General features: G+C 42.4%; 1 protein-coding gene across 1 annotated transcript in view; it reads left to right on the top strand.

Annotated features, from left to right (window-relative positions):
- The first annotated feature begins 8,772 nt into the window (after nucleotides 1–8,772).
- The window catches only part of mkln1 (muskelin 1, intracellular mediator containing kelch motifs), a 108,255-nt gene continuing 101,743 nt past the window's right edge, over nucleotides 8,773–15,284 (top strand). The window contains exon 1 of the mRNA XM_043713224.1: nucleotides 8,773–8,907. Coding sequence (XP_043569159.1) covers nucleotides 8,825–8,907 — 83 coding nt within the window. The 5' untranslated portion in view covers nucleotides 8,773–8,824. The remainder of the gene's footprint in view (nucleotides 8,908–15,284) is intronic.

Raw genomic sequence — 15,284 nt, 5'->3', positions numbered from 1 at the left:
ACAGCAGTTCAGGCAGCATCCGAACAGCAATTCAGGCTGAAGCTCCTCGGATGCTGCCTGAACTGCTGTGCTCTTCCAGCACCATTGATCCAGAATCTGGTTTCCAGCATCTGCAGTCATTGTTTTTACCTTTCCCTCATCAGACTATTGACACATTTTCTTGGACGCTCCTTACAAATTCTGCCCCATCCAGACCTCTGACACTTAGTGTATCCCAGTCAATGTTGGGAAAATTAAAATCTCCCATCACCACCATGCCTCTACATCTTTCCATAATCTGTGTATCTATTTGTTCTTCTATCTCACGCTCACTGCTGGGAGTCTTGTAAGCTCACCAATGTAATTGCACCCTTGTTATTTCTCACCTCCACCCATAGTGCCTCACAGCTCAAGCCCTGCTCAAGACATAGTATCCTCCTTTAGCACAGCTGTGATATCATCTCTGACCAGCACTGCAACTCCTCCCCCCCCTTTTACTTCCCTTCCTGTCCTGTGTGAAGCATCTGTTAGGAGGAGAGCGCCGCTGTTGTGACTCAGTCTGAGCTTCACAGTGGTCATTTCTGTCTCAAAGCTTGCGACCCCCCAATCCCAGCCGTGGTCCCAACCCCCACATTGGGAAACTCCCCTTACATCTTTGAAAAGGGAACTCCAAGAGAATAATGCTCCAGAATTCAGGGAGATTTGCCAGCCCAGGAGCAGATTTTGTTTTCTCATTCTGTTTGTGTTTTCTCTGGCCAACTTGGCAAAGTGAACATGCCTTTGTACATTTTGTATTTTGAAAGGGTATAATAATGACTGAATAATATTGTAATGAAGCATTATTAATAACACACATATTCCACTATGACTCTGCTCTACTTCCCAACTGAAGAGTCTCTTCGAGTTCCTATTGATGCTCCAGCTTTGACTTGCCATCCTATTGGACAGTGATAGCTCTATGTGCATGTTTTCAAACATCAACACAGAAAGACAAACCCACATCCCTGTATGTACACTGCACAATAACAGTTTACTTTTACAACAAAAGCATCCTAAGAAAGGATTCTTATTATTTTTGGAGGGATTATGTAGGATTGTCTATGATTGCATTGTGAGCTCAGCCAAAGCGGCTGCCTCTCTTTGAACACTGGAATCAATGCATCCATTTGTACATACCGATGGTCTCTTTATTTCACACGCAAAACTTGAATAGTCGACTTCTCATCTTTCTTTTGTTCCTTAAATTGATCAATGGGCCACTCACTAAATGGAATCCATGGAATTGTCACTGTATGATTGAGAATGCGAACGAGGAATTAACTGAGGCTACAGTTAACAGTTTTCAAAACTCTGCAAACATGGCCCGGGGAGTAAGAGTAGAAAATGAAATCACTAGATTAAAAAAAAACATGAGACGTGGACTGATGAGTTTATCGACTAACTTTATAAGTTTTTAGTTTCACAGCTGCAGCGAAAAAGTGCTTCTATGGGATGTTAATGTGCATTCTCCGCATGTTTACATTGAATAATCTAATATTTTTTATATCTATTGAGGTTGTTTGAGTGTTTCTGGGCTCTGTGCCCAAACCGACATTGTGGATAACTATATGAGCTCTGTGAGTATAACTTTCCTTTCCCCAAAATATTCTTTATCTATAAAATTTGTTAAAGGATGTCACCTAACAGTTCAAACTTGATATAACATGAAGTGATATATGTAACACTTGCTAACAACACTGAACATTTTGTACCGCACAACACTTGCCTTTTAAAGTTACATTCGAACGTACATTTGCATTTCATATCAGCCATTTTCTGCTTGTAGCTTTGAGGCTTCACAGAGTTTCCATTCCCTCAATATATGGTGGCTTTTGCCCATTGAATATTTGCTACAATCCATAGTCCTGGATCTTAAAGTATGCCAGCCTCTGTGCATTTACATTGTACGATGCTGTATAGATTTTTAAGATTTGTATGGATGGAAAAGTTATGCATCTCTACCTGGGCTTTGTTGGATTCCTTCAAATTGGGTATAGTAATCTGTACTCAGAATGGGTATGCAATAAGGCTGGGAATATGACAGAAAAGCACTTGAACATGGAGGAAGATTTCACATCCTTGACATCTCAAATCATTTCCTTAGCAATCAATGATATTCTTAAAGGGCAGTCATGCTCAATTTGTTGTGAAATTTGGGAGCTATGTTGCACTCTGCAGATTACTATCAACAAATAAAACTAGTGTCCTCTAGATGAGGCTGATTTAGAAAAAGTTTTTGGCTTTTTTCCAAATTCTAGTTTTTCAGGCAGATCAGCTTTGGCTTTGTAACCCATCCAAAAAATAATGTTTTTAACAATCTAGTGTCTGTTAGAGTGAATTATTTCCTGGACATTTCAAGACATAACCCCGAGCCTTTCAATTCAGAGTCAACGCATAATCACATCCCAAATCAATACTATGCTTGGAATATATAGTGAGAAGTTGGTACAAGTATTCCAGATCAATGTTTGCTCTTTAATTTTGAGTGTATGTATTTGGGCTCGGAACATGAAAATAAGGATTTAGATATAGCGGGTATGTGAGCTTGGATGCAACTGCTTGTGCTCACTGGGGCGTAAGATACATAATCTTGTGTTCAGTGTGAGATTGAGTTCATGTATTTATGTTGAGGTTAGGTATATGAACAGGTTGATATCTGTATTCAAATGAGTTTGGGGACACGTACCTTACTGAATTGGATAGATGGAATGAGGAGTATAGGAATATGTATGAGGGGAGTATATGGAGTGTGGGGGAGTACTCAAATGTGTCAGAGGGTTTATTAAAGGAAGAGGAGTATATAAATCTGCGTGTATGCTGTGAGGACTGTACACACAGTGAGGAAAGAATTTTAATACATTTGGGAGAGGTATATGATTCTGCATGAGAGGAGTACATGCATTGAACGGTTTATATAGATTAAGGAGCATATATGAATGTGTGTGGTTGAGTACAAACATTAAGTGGAGTATATGCAGTGAACAGAGTATGTGAATATGCATAAGGGGTGTAAATGCAGTGATTATGTGTTTGCAGTGAGGGTATATCTGCAGTGAGAGGTGTAAATTCAGTGAAGTTGTATATGCAGTGAGGGTCTATATGCAGTGAAGGGTGTATAAACAGTGAGGGGGTATATGCAGTGAGGGGTATATCTGCAGTGAGAGGTGTATGTGTAGAGAAGGGTGTATCTGCAGGAGCATGTATATACAGTGAGGGGGGTATATTCGGTGAGGGTATATATACACTGAGGGATGCATCTGCAGTGAAGGCGTATATACTGTGAGTGGCATATCTGCAGTGAGGGTCTTTCTGCAGTGAAGGTGTATGTATAAAAAAGGTGTATCTACAGTGAGGGTGTATGTATAGAGAGGATGTATGCATATTGAGTGTGTATGTGCACTGAAGTTGTAACTGCAGAGAGGGATATAAACACAATGAGAGTTGGATCTGCAGTGAGGAGGTATATACAGTGAGGGTGTATCTGCAGTGATGGTGTATATGCAGTGAGGTGTATGTATAGAGAGGACAGATCTGCAAAGAGGGGTGTACATACAGTGAGGTTGTATCTGCAGTGAGGGTGCATCTGCAGTGAGTATTGTATCTGCGGTGAGGGAGGATATACAGTGAGGAGTGTATCTGCAGAGAGGGGTATATATGCAGTGAGGGGTGTATCTGCAGTGAGGGTGTATGTATAGTGATGGTGTATTTGCAGAGAGAGGTGTAGATATAGTGAGGGTGTATCTGCAGAGAGGGGTGCAAATATAGTGAGGGATGTATCTGCAGTGAGGGGTGTATCTACCATGAGGGTATATCTGCAGTGAGGTGTGTATCTGTAGAGAGGTGTGTATCTGCACTGAGGGGTGTAATTGCAGTTAGGGTGTATATGCAGTGAGGGCTGTATCTGCAGAGAGGGGTGTACGTACAGTGAGGGGTGTATCTGCAGCGAGGATGTATATATAGTGAACGTGTAACTACAGTTAGGGTGTATCTACAGTGAGGGGTATATCTGCAGTGAGGGTCTATATACAGCAAGAATGTATAAATGGTGAGAGTGTATATACAGTGAGGGTGTATCTGCTGTGAGGGTGTATCTGTAGTGAGGGGTGTATCTACAGTGAGGGGGTATCTGCAGTGAAGATGTATATACAGTGAGGTTGTATCTGCAGTGAGGGTGCATCTGCAGAGAGTATTGTATCTGCAGTGAGGGGGTAAATACAGTGAGACATGTATCTATAGAGAGGGTGTATCTACTGTGAGGGTGTATCAGCAATGCGGATGTGTATGCAGTGAGGAGTGTACCTGTAGAGAGGGGTGTACATACAGTGAGGGATGTATCTGCAGCGAGCGTGTATATACACTGAACGTGTAACTGTAGTTAGGGTGTATCGATAGTGAGGGGTGTATTACAGTGAGGGTGTATATACAGTGAGGTTGCATCTGCAGCAAGGTGTGTATCTGCAGTGAGAATGTATATACAGTGAGGGTATATCAGCTGTGAGGGCATATCTGCAGTGAGGGGTGTATATGCAGAGTGGGGTGTACATACAGTGAGAGAGTATGTGCATTGAAGGTGTATCTGCAATGAGGGTATATATACAGTGAGGGTCTATCTGCAGTGAGGTGAGTATGTGCAGCGAAGGTGTATATACAGTGAGGGTGTATCTGCAGTGAGGGTCTACCTGCAGTAAGGAGGTATCTGCAGTGAGGGGGTAAATACGGTGAGGGTGTATCTGCAGTGAGGGGTGTATCCGCATTGAGGGGTGTATATACAGTGAGGATGTAGATACAGTGAGGAGTGTATCTGCAGTGAGCATGTTTCTGTAGTGAAGGGGTATACACAGTGAGGGTGTATCTGCAATTAGGGTATACATACAGTTTGGGTGTATCTGCAGTGAGTGGGCATGTAGAGTGCGTGTGCATCTGCGGTGAGGGTGTATCTGCAGTGAGGGTGTATCTGCAGTGGGGGGCATGTACAGTGTGTGCATCTGCAGTGAGGGTGTATGTACAGTGAAGGTGTATCTGCAGTGAGGGTGTATATACAGTGAGGGTGTATCTGCAGTGAAGGCGAATATACAGTGAGGGTGTATCTGCAGTGGGGTGAGGGTATATACAGTGAGGGTGTATCTGCAGTGAGGGGTTATGTACTGTGTGTGCAGCTGCAGTGAGGGTGTATATACAGTGAGGGTGTATTTACAGTGAGGGTGTATCTGCAGTGAGGTGTATACACAGTGAGGGTGTATCTGCAGTGAGGGGTATATACAATGAGGGTGTATCTGCAGTGAGGGGCCATGTACAGTGTGTGCATCTGCGGTGAGGGTGTATATACAGTGAAGGTGTATATGCAGTGAGGGTGTATTTACAGTGAGGGTGTATTTACAGTGAGGGTGTATCTGCAGTGAGGGGTATATACAATGAGGGTGCATGTACAGTGAGTGTGCATCTGCAGTCAGAGTATATACAGTGAGGGTGTATACTCATTGAGGGTGTATCTGCAGTGAGGGTGCATCTGCAGTGGGAGTATATACAGTGAGGGTGTATACACAGTGAGGGTTTATCTGCAGTGAGAGTGTATACTGTGAGGGTGTATCTGCAGTGGGAGTATATACAGTGAGGGTGTATATACAGTGAAGGTGTATCTGCAGTGGGAGTATATACAGTGAGGGTGTAAACACAGTGAGAATATATACAGTGAGGGTGTATCTGCAGTAAGAGTGTATCTGCAGTGGTAGTATATACAGTGAGGGTGCATACACAGTGAGGGTGTAGCTGCAGTGAGAGTATATACTTTGAGGGTGTATCTGCAGTGAGGGTGTATACACAGTGAGGGTGTATCTGCAGTGAGGGTGTATACACAGTGAGGGTGTATCTGCAGTGAGAGTATATACAGAGAGGGTATATCTGCAGTGAGGGCGTTTCTGCAGTGGTAGTATATACAGTGAGGGTGTATACACAGTGAGGGCGTATCTGCAGTGAGAGTGTATACACAGTGAGGGTGTATCTGCAGTGAGAGTATGTACAGTGAGGGTGAATCTGCAGTAAGGATGTATATACAGTGAGGGCGTATCTGCAGTGGTAGTATATACAGTGAGGGTGTATACACAGTGAGGGTGTATCTGCAGTGAGAGTATGTACAGTGAGGGTTATCTGCAGCGAGAGTGTATCTGCAGTGAGGGGTATATACAGTGAGGGTGTATCTACAGTGAGGGGTTTATACAGCAAGGGTGCATCTGCAGTGAGGGGGCATGTGCAGTGTGTGTGCATCTTCAATGAGGGTGTATATACAGTGAAGGTGTATCTGCAATGAGTGTGTATGTACAGTGAGGGTGTGTATACAGTGAGGGTGTTCTGCAGTAAGTATGTATGTACAATGAGGGTGTGTATACAGTGAGGGTGTATCTGCAGTGAGGTTGTATATACAGTGAGGGCGTATCTGCAGTGAGGGGTATATACAGTGAGGGTGTATCTGCAGTGAGGGTGTATCTGCAGTGAGGGTATGTACAGTGAGGGTGTATCTGCAGTGGGTGTACATACAGTGAGGGTGTATATACAGTGAGGGTGTATATACAATGAGGGCATATCTACAGCAGAAGTATATAAAGTGAGGGTGTATACACAGTGAGGGTGTATCTGCAGTGGGAGTATATACAGTGAGAGTGTATACACAGTGAGAGTGTACACAGTGAGGGTGTATCTGCAGTGGGAGTATATACAGTGAGAGTGTATACACAGTGAGGGTTAATCTGCAGTGAGAGTATATACAGTGAGGGTTAATCTGCAGTGAGAGTATATACAGTGAGGGTGTATCTGCAGTGAGGGTGTATATACATTGAGGGTGTATCTGCAGTGGGAGTATATACAGTGAGGGTGTATACACATTGTGGGTGTATCTGCAGTGAGGGTGTATAAACAGTGGGGGTGTACATACAGTGAGGGTGTATCTGCAGTGGGAGTATATACAGTGAGGGTGTATACACAGTGAGAATATATACAGTGAGGGTGTATCTGCAGTAAGGGTGTATCTGCAGTGGTAGTATATACAGTGAGGGTGCATACACAGTGAGGGTGTAGCTGCAGTGAGGGTGTATATACAGTGAGGGTATATCTGCAGTGAGGGTGTATCTGCAGTGGTGGTATATACAGTGAGGGTGCATACACAGTGAGGGTGTAGCTGCAGTGAGAGTATATACTGTGAGGGTGAATCTGCAGTGAGGGTGTATACACAGTGAGGGCGTATCTGCAGTGAGAGTGTATACACAGTGAGGGTGTATCTGCAGTGAGAGTATATACAGTGAGGGTGAATCTGCAGTGAAGATGTATATACAGTGAGGGTGTATCTGCAGTTGTAGTATATACAGTGAGGGTGTATACATAGTGAGGGTGTATCTGCAGTGAGAGTGTATACACAGTGAGGGTGTATCTGCAGTGAGAGTGTATACACAGTGAGGGTGTATCTGCAGTGAGGTAGTATATACAGTGAGGGTGTAGCTGCAGCGAGAGTGTATACACAGTGAGGGTGTATCTGCAGTGGGATCATATATAGTGAGGGTGTATACATAGTGAGAGTATATACAGTGAGGGTGTATCTGCAGTGGTAGTATATACAGTGAGGGTGTATACACAGTGAGGGTGTATCTGCAGTGAGAGTATATACAGTGAGGGTGAATCTGCAGTGAAGATGTATATACAGTGAGGGTGTATCTGCAGTTGTAGTATATACAGTGAGGGTGTATCTGCAGTGAGAGTGTATACACAGTGAGGGTGTATCTGCAGTGAGAGTATATACAGTGAGGGTGTATCTGCAGTGAGAGTATACACAGTGAGGGTGTATCTGCAGTGAGAGTATATACTTTGAGGGTATATCTGCAGTGAGGGTCTATACACAGTGAGGGTGTATCTGCAGTGAGAGTATATACAGTGAGGGTGAATCTGCAGTGAGGGTGCATACACAGTGATGGTGTATCTGCAGTGAGAGTGTATACACAGTGAGGATGTATCTGCAGTGGTAGTATATACAGTGTGGGTGTATCTGCAGTGAGGGTGTATACACAGTGAGGGTGTATCTGCAGTGGTAGTATATACAGTGAGGGTGTATCTGCAGTGAGGGGGTATACACAGTGAGGGTGTATCTGCATGGTAGTATATACAGTGAGGGTGTATCTGCAGTGAGAGTGAATACACAGGGAGGGTGTATCTGCAGTGGTAGTATGTACAGTGAGGGCATATCTGCAGTGAGAGTGTATACACAGTGAGGGTGTTTCTGTAGTGGGAGTATATACTATGAGGGTGTATCTGCAGTGAGGGTGTATACACAGTGAGGGTGTATCTGTAATGAGAGTATATACAGTGAGGGTATATCTGCAGTGAGGGTGTCTCTGCAGTGGTAGTATATACAGGGAGGGTGTATACACAGTGAGGGCATATCTGCAGTGAGAGTGTATACACAGTGAGGGTATATCTGCAGTGAGAGTATATACAGTGAGGGTGTATCTGCAGTGAGAGTGTATACACAGTGAGGGCGTATCTGCAGTGAGGGTGTATCTGCATGGTGGTATGTACAGTGAGGGTGTATCTGCAGTGGTAGCCTCTACAGTGAGGGTGTATCTGCAGTGGTAGTCTCTACAGTGAGGGTGTATCTGCAGTGAGAGTGTATATACAGTGAGGGTGTATCTGCAGTGGTAGTATATACAGTGAGGGTGTATACACAATGAGGGTGTATCTGCAGTGGGGCGGGGGTATATGAATGTGTGTGTTGGGTGGTCTCCTCCTCCCGGGTCACGTGGTGCCCAGCCCCAGCTGCTGCCCTAAGATGGCGGCGGTGTTGCCCGAGTGCCGGGCGCTGACTTACAGCGTTTATAAGTGGTCCAGCTATTCCTCCATCTACGTCCCCGAGTGAGTAATCGTTGCTGTGGTATTTCTATTCTTGCATGTCTCGGCTCTCCTTGTCCGCTTTGCCGAGCGATCTTTTGTTGTTCGGCCGTCGCTGCCGGCTGGGGCCTGGTCTGAGCCGGTGAAGCCTCGGCCTCGCGTAAACTGCAGGCGGCGCTGGGCTTCACCTGGCCCGCCCCCGGGCTCGGCTGGTCGTTTGTGTAGGCTTTTAAATTCTATAATTCTGGGCCGGAGCTAATTTACTTTGTTTGAAGGTGAAGTTTGATTTGCAGCTGGTGATTTTTTTTTGATGTGGTTTGCGGGCTGTATTTTGTTTTTGTGTTTTCTCTGCACCCTCGGATTTATGTACAGCTGCACTTGACCCGCAATAAATTCAGCAAACCTTAATTTTCCGATAATAGTGGAGTTTCTGCCCAGTTTTGCTTGTTCACCGCCCCTTTCCTTCCCCGCTTAATTTTTCTCAGATGCTTCTGTAACGGTCTCTGATGCAAAGCAACAGGCGTTTCTTTACAAATAACAAACCATACTCTCATTAGCAAGCTGGTTTTCACCTATTGTTTCAATGTGCTCAGCACAGGTGAGATGCGGTCTGATTTCTGTAGCGACAGTATTTGGAAACTTGTCACTTAAACAGCGAAGGGGATGTCACTGCGTAGGTAGTTATTATGAATTTGAGTCATTAGCCTTTTGATTTTGGGGTTTGAAAGCTGCTATTTCCCAACGCCTGTCCGTGGTATTGGGCTTAAAAGAAAAACAATTTTCAGTCTTGGGAGTAATTGTAACTACTTCATTTTAATTGTGTTCTTAATCAGTTCCTTTCAGTGGCTGTTGCAAAATTCTTCCCCCTCTCTCTTCCAAACCAATGTTGAAGTTGATATGATTGTTTACATATGATCTTTGCAATGTGTCAACTACCTGCAAATAGTACCAGCCACTTCAAATATTTGGGAATGCTGGGCATACAACTTTTTAAATAAATAAAACTAGCATTTCTCTGTCAAATGCAGATTTTAAACATTTACAGGCATTGAGTAATTTCTGTTTTATTTATTTAGAAACCACTGTTCAACTTTTTAGGTTTACATCATAGTAAGTTTCATTGCTGTACATCTTTTGTGTTTTTGTTTCAAAGGCTTATTAGTTGAATGGTAGTTCTGGAATGTTCTCTAATAGCCAAATTGAGTACTAACTGTTAAGCAGGTTCGAATTGAAGCCATTGTCAGAGTTACAGCCTGCATTTCCAGCTTGGATTTTTTTTAAACATGGATCCACTCTTTTCTTGCAAGTCATCTTGCCCAGATCAAAGTGCTAACAACTTTAAACGCCCTATGCTAAATGGGATATGTCTTTGGTTTGCTTGATACCAAGAAGCATCTGCTATACTCTGAACAAAACACTAAAGAATTGTGAATGCTCGAAATCAGAAACAAATTGCTGTCAAAACTCAGCAGCTTTGGTAACAATTTCTATTTTGCTCTACTCTGCTGCTTTAGCAGCAATACTTTAAAACATTCTGTCAACATCCTTGAAGATATCGTACTTATCCACTGACTTGTCGGGAAATCCCAACTTGTGACTGACCAAAATGGAAAATGCTCAGTTGGAGCACACTGGACGCATCAAGAGACTTCTTCAAAATTGACAATTGAAGTTTGGAGGAGAACGCACAACTTCAAACAACTCATCCACTCAACCCTTGAAGCATCACTTGCCCTGTGTGTGGAAGAGATTTTAGATTATGCATTGAATTTAGCAGCCATGTCTGAAACCATCGAACCACCCGATATACTGCTTGAGAAGATAGCTGTGTTTTTGGTATTTGTTTTGATGAAATGGTGTTTATTTTGAGATTCCTCATTAAAGTGACATATTGTAATTGCAAAACACTTGCAATTATGTTAGACAGAGTGCCATTTAGAATTAGGATATGTCAAAGTGCATTACAGCCACTGATGTACTTCTGAAGTGTTTTATTTGAAGGGAATTGATATTCAATTTGCAGTGAGTTCTCTCAAACATCCATATGATAAGGACCAAACAAACAGTTTTAGTGATGCTGATTCGAAGCACATCTATTAGCAAGAACAATGGAGGGAACTCCTCTATTCCTAAAAATCAGTGCCAAGTGATACTTTTATTTCCTAAGGCTACTCCTGGGTTTAATATCTCTCCTGAACGATAGCATCTTCAACAATATAACACCCCCTCAGTTCTGCCCAGCAGCATATAAACCTTAACTAATGCATTAACCTCCTGTAGATTCAAGTTCCCACTCCAATCCTCTAACTTGGGTAAGAATGCTACCATCTCACACATTATTGATATGGTAGTGTGATCTAACAGAGGTAATGTGGTTCTGAAAACTAGTTGATGCAAATGTTTATTTTCTTGGTTATCAGACTTGCTGCAAGTGTTTGAAAGGGAAAGAAAGTATAATATTACTGTTGGAGCCTTCCTCATAGATTTATGGGCTATCTACAATTCTCTGTAGAGATGATGTATATTTCCAACGATTTGTCCTGTCATTATCATTTCATGCTGGTATTGTAACTGGATTTGAAATCTGTACTGCTCTTATACAAAGCTTTGTTGGAAACCTTCCACATTGTAATCAAATAATTGTAAATAATAAAAGCTTGCATTTATGTCAGGACTTGTTCACATCAGAGATGCCCCAAAGAGCTTCATGCCCACTGAATTTGTGGAGCAATCACTTTAAAAGTCATAGTCATTTTGCTTTTGACAAAATCTGATCAGAACAATGACAATATGAGAACCTTTGTGTAGGTTTAGAGAAATTGCTCTAGTGTTAAATTTGTACCATTAGATTAGGTTGTAAGTTTGCTCGCTGAGCTGGTAGATTTGTTCTCAGATGTTTCATCACCATGCTAGGCAACATAATCAGTGAGCCTCCGATGAAGTGCCAGTGTTCTCTTCAACTTGCTATTTGTGTGTCTTGGTCTGTTGTAATGGGTGATATCACTTCTGGTTCTTCTTTGCTGAGAGGTTGGTTAATGGGGTCCAAATCAATAGGTTTGTTGATGGACTGCTGGTTTGAATGCCAAGCCTCTAGGAATTCCCGTGCATGTCCTTGTTTAGCCTGTCGCGGAACAGAGGCTATTGTCCTAGTCAAACTGTCCTCCTTCGTCTTTGTGTATGGATACTAGTGATAGGTGGTCATGTCTTTTGGTGGCTAGCTTTCTGCTGGTCTGTCCAATGTCATGTTTGTTGCAGTTCTTGCAGGGCATTTTGTATATGACATTCATTTTGCTGCCTCAGGACCCACTTCACTTTCAACGACAAGACCTACAAACAAATCAGTGGGACGTCTATGGAATCACCAATATCAGGACTCTTTAGCAGAAGCAGTTATGTAGAGGTTAGAACAAACAGCTCTTCCCAGGATCCAGCCATGACACACTGCAGCACCCAGGAAGGAAGAGGAGCTGAGGAAAAACACCTGTACAATGTATTCAGGAACAGCAGGAACCTGATTAAACGCAGTCTGCCGATTCCTGCGCAACAGATCTAAACAAGAAGACAACATGCCCAGACACTTTACCCACTGTGCCATACATTTAAGGACATATTGGAGATGATGACCAGACTGCTCTGGCCCCTAGGCATCTTGGTAGCCCACACACATACCACCCCACTCAAACAGCTCCTGATGAATTTAAAAGACCCCCTACCAACAAACAGCAGAATGAATGTCATTTACAAAATATTCTGCAAGGACTGCACTAAACAATACATTGGACAGACCAGCAGGAAACTTGCCACCAGGATACATGAGCACCAACTAGCCACCAAAAGACATGACCACCTATTACTAGTATCCATACACACAGATAAAGAGGGACACTTGTTCGAATGGGAGAATACATCCATCCTGGGACAGGCTAAACAAAGACACCCACGGGAAATCCTCGAGGCCTGGCATTCAAACTTGAGCTCCATCAACAAACCTATTGATTTGCACCCCATTTACCAACCTTTTCAGAAAAAAGAACTGAAAGTGATATCACCCGCCACAACCGACCAAGACATAGAAATAGCAAGTGGGACAGAACACCAGCGCTTCATTGGAGGCTCATTGATTATGTTACCTAGCATTGTGACAAAATGTCTGAGAACAAACCTGTCAGCTCAGTGAGCAAACTTACAACCTGATCCATAACCTGAGCTACAAATCTCCAAATCGCAAACTATTAGATTATTGTTAACATGCTATTCTTGAGGTAAGCATGTGGTGGTGGTGGTTGTTATACTGTGTTGGAAATACATATGACAGCACTGTTCAAACAAGTGGCACTGCTTGGAAAAAGCTAAATGCTGCTGAAGAATCTTCCCAAATGTCCCTGTTGCCAGGAGTGGTTTGGTATTTCATTTGTACTAGTAATTCTGTTGTGCTCATTTAGCTCAACATCAAGAATAGCTCCAATCTATGTCCAAAATGCACACAAACTGTCATCCAGTAGGTGCAGAGTAGTATGTCCAATATTAATTCTTTTCTTTTAAAAAAAACCTAATTGAATTAGCTACCATATGGTTAGCTCAAAAAGAAATTTGAAATAAAATGTTATTCCATATCTGAAAACTTGCTCAAGTGCACTCGAATATTGTTTTATTTGAGAATCAAAATATTATAAGATCCAGAGTACAGAATACCTACCACCAAGAATGTGGAGTACAAGATGTATCACTACATCAAAGTCCTATTTCGTGAGCACATCACATTGGCAAGATGAGATTTTTAAAACCTGATGTTTGTTGGATGAAAAAGTGACTTCAGGAGATGAAGGTTTGACAGTTGTAAAATTCTGATCAAGAATATGATGAGAGGAAAGTGGAGTAGATGTTGCAATCGACCAAAAGACACTCTGACTCAAATTTGTGCATATTTATTTCTTCGCATTTGCTGTGAAGGACACATTATTTACTTGGGATACCTTGAAGCTTTGTCACCAAATAATATGGTTTGAAGAGGTAATTATATCAAGATCTTCTCAACGTGCAGAATAACCCCAGAGGGGCATGTGGAGAGATCATTGTTGCCCTCATCTGCAATTTTGTTCTGAACTGAACAGGGTCCTCACTTTAAGTAGTGATCTTAAAGATAGCACCATTAGAAATATAGTTTGCCTTCACAGCTTAAAAAGTCATTCTAGCTGTTACACTTGGGTTTTGTGTGAGACTTGAAGCCTCAAACTTCTGATTCAGTTGGGAAACTTAATTGTCTGTTAGAATGCATAAGAGAAACACCTGCAATCTATTAAATTCCTTTGTTTGCATTTGCTGCAATTGGACCTGATGTTAATGATGCATCTTTTGTCAGGGTGTGGAGACTTGGAAATCTGATTTTCTGATGTTCTTGTACATGAAATAGGAGAGAAAAGAATCTAGCCAACTGACCAGCTTGTCTGGAAGTGGAATATTTTGGTTAATTTGTAAGTGGGAGGTTGATGTGATAAATAACTCTAACCCTTTTTTTGATATTCTAAAAGCAGCTTGAAATTATGTGCTAAGACTGGCAAATCCTATGGATATCAGATATGGAATGCAAGCATTCAAGTCCAGATTACTAAGATGAAGCTGTATCCACAAAAAAGGAAACAGAGTTCATGTTATAGAGTGGTAATCTTTGATCAGACCTGGCAAGTGTTACAGCTGTAACAGATTTTAAGGAATTATATAGACAAGGAACCTGTGGGAGGAGAGGAAAGAACACAAAAGACTATCTTTAATGTAGAAGGCAAGATTGATTACAAAACAAAGGGATGATGGTGAAGTTTCTCATGTATTTAACATGAGAAAACATTTTGACAGCACAGGAGCAGGATCAGCTGAACATTTTCCCACGTGCAGAGGAACCTCGCTTATCTGAATCCCAATTATCCGAAAATTGGATTATCCAAAGGAGGCTTCCAGATCCCGATGGAAACATTACATCAAAGATGATGGGGGCGGTGTTGCACGGGGTTGGGGCGGTGCTGTGGGTGGATCGGGGGGCTGCCGTCTCCTTCAGCAGGGTGTAGACTTTAACATTTCTGAGCCCCAGAGGAAAGGCATCTACTCGATTAACCGAATAATTGATTATCTGAACGAAATAGTGCCCGCCTATCACATTTGGATAATCAAGGTTCCCCTATAGTTAGTAAATTTTCATTTGGAGCACATCTGTTGACCGAAGCAAACGGAATGCGAAGTTTCCAGTGCTGTACTACAAACTTACCATATTATGCAGAGAGTTTGACCTGAAGCAAATCAATCTGGAGAGTGAATAAGTTGAAGCTGAATCACCCCTTCAAAATGAGAAAAATTTGTTTTAATATTTAGTTATAATAGTCTAATAGGAATAGTCTAGGTGCTGTACATGG

The sequence above is a fragment of the Chiloscyllium plagiosum genome, chromosome 23 (assembly GCF_004010195.1).
Source record: "Chiloscyllium plagiosum isolate BGI_BamShark_2017 chromosome 23, ASM401019v2, whole genome shotgun sequence".
Classification (NCBI taxonomy): Eukaryota; Metazoa; Chordata; class Chondrichthyes; order Orectolobiformes; family Hemiscylliidae; genus Chiloscyllium; species Chiloscyllium plagiosum.
This window is presented reverse-complemented; position numbering and strand designations above follow the sequence as displayed.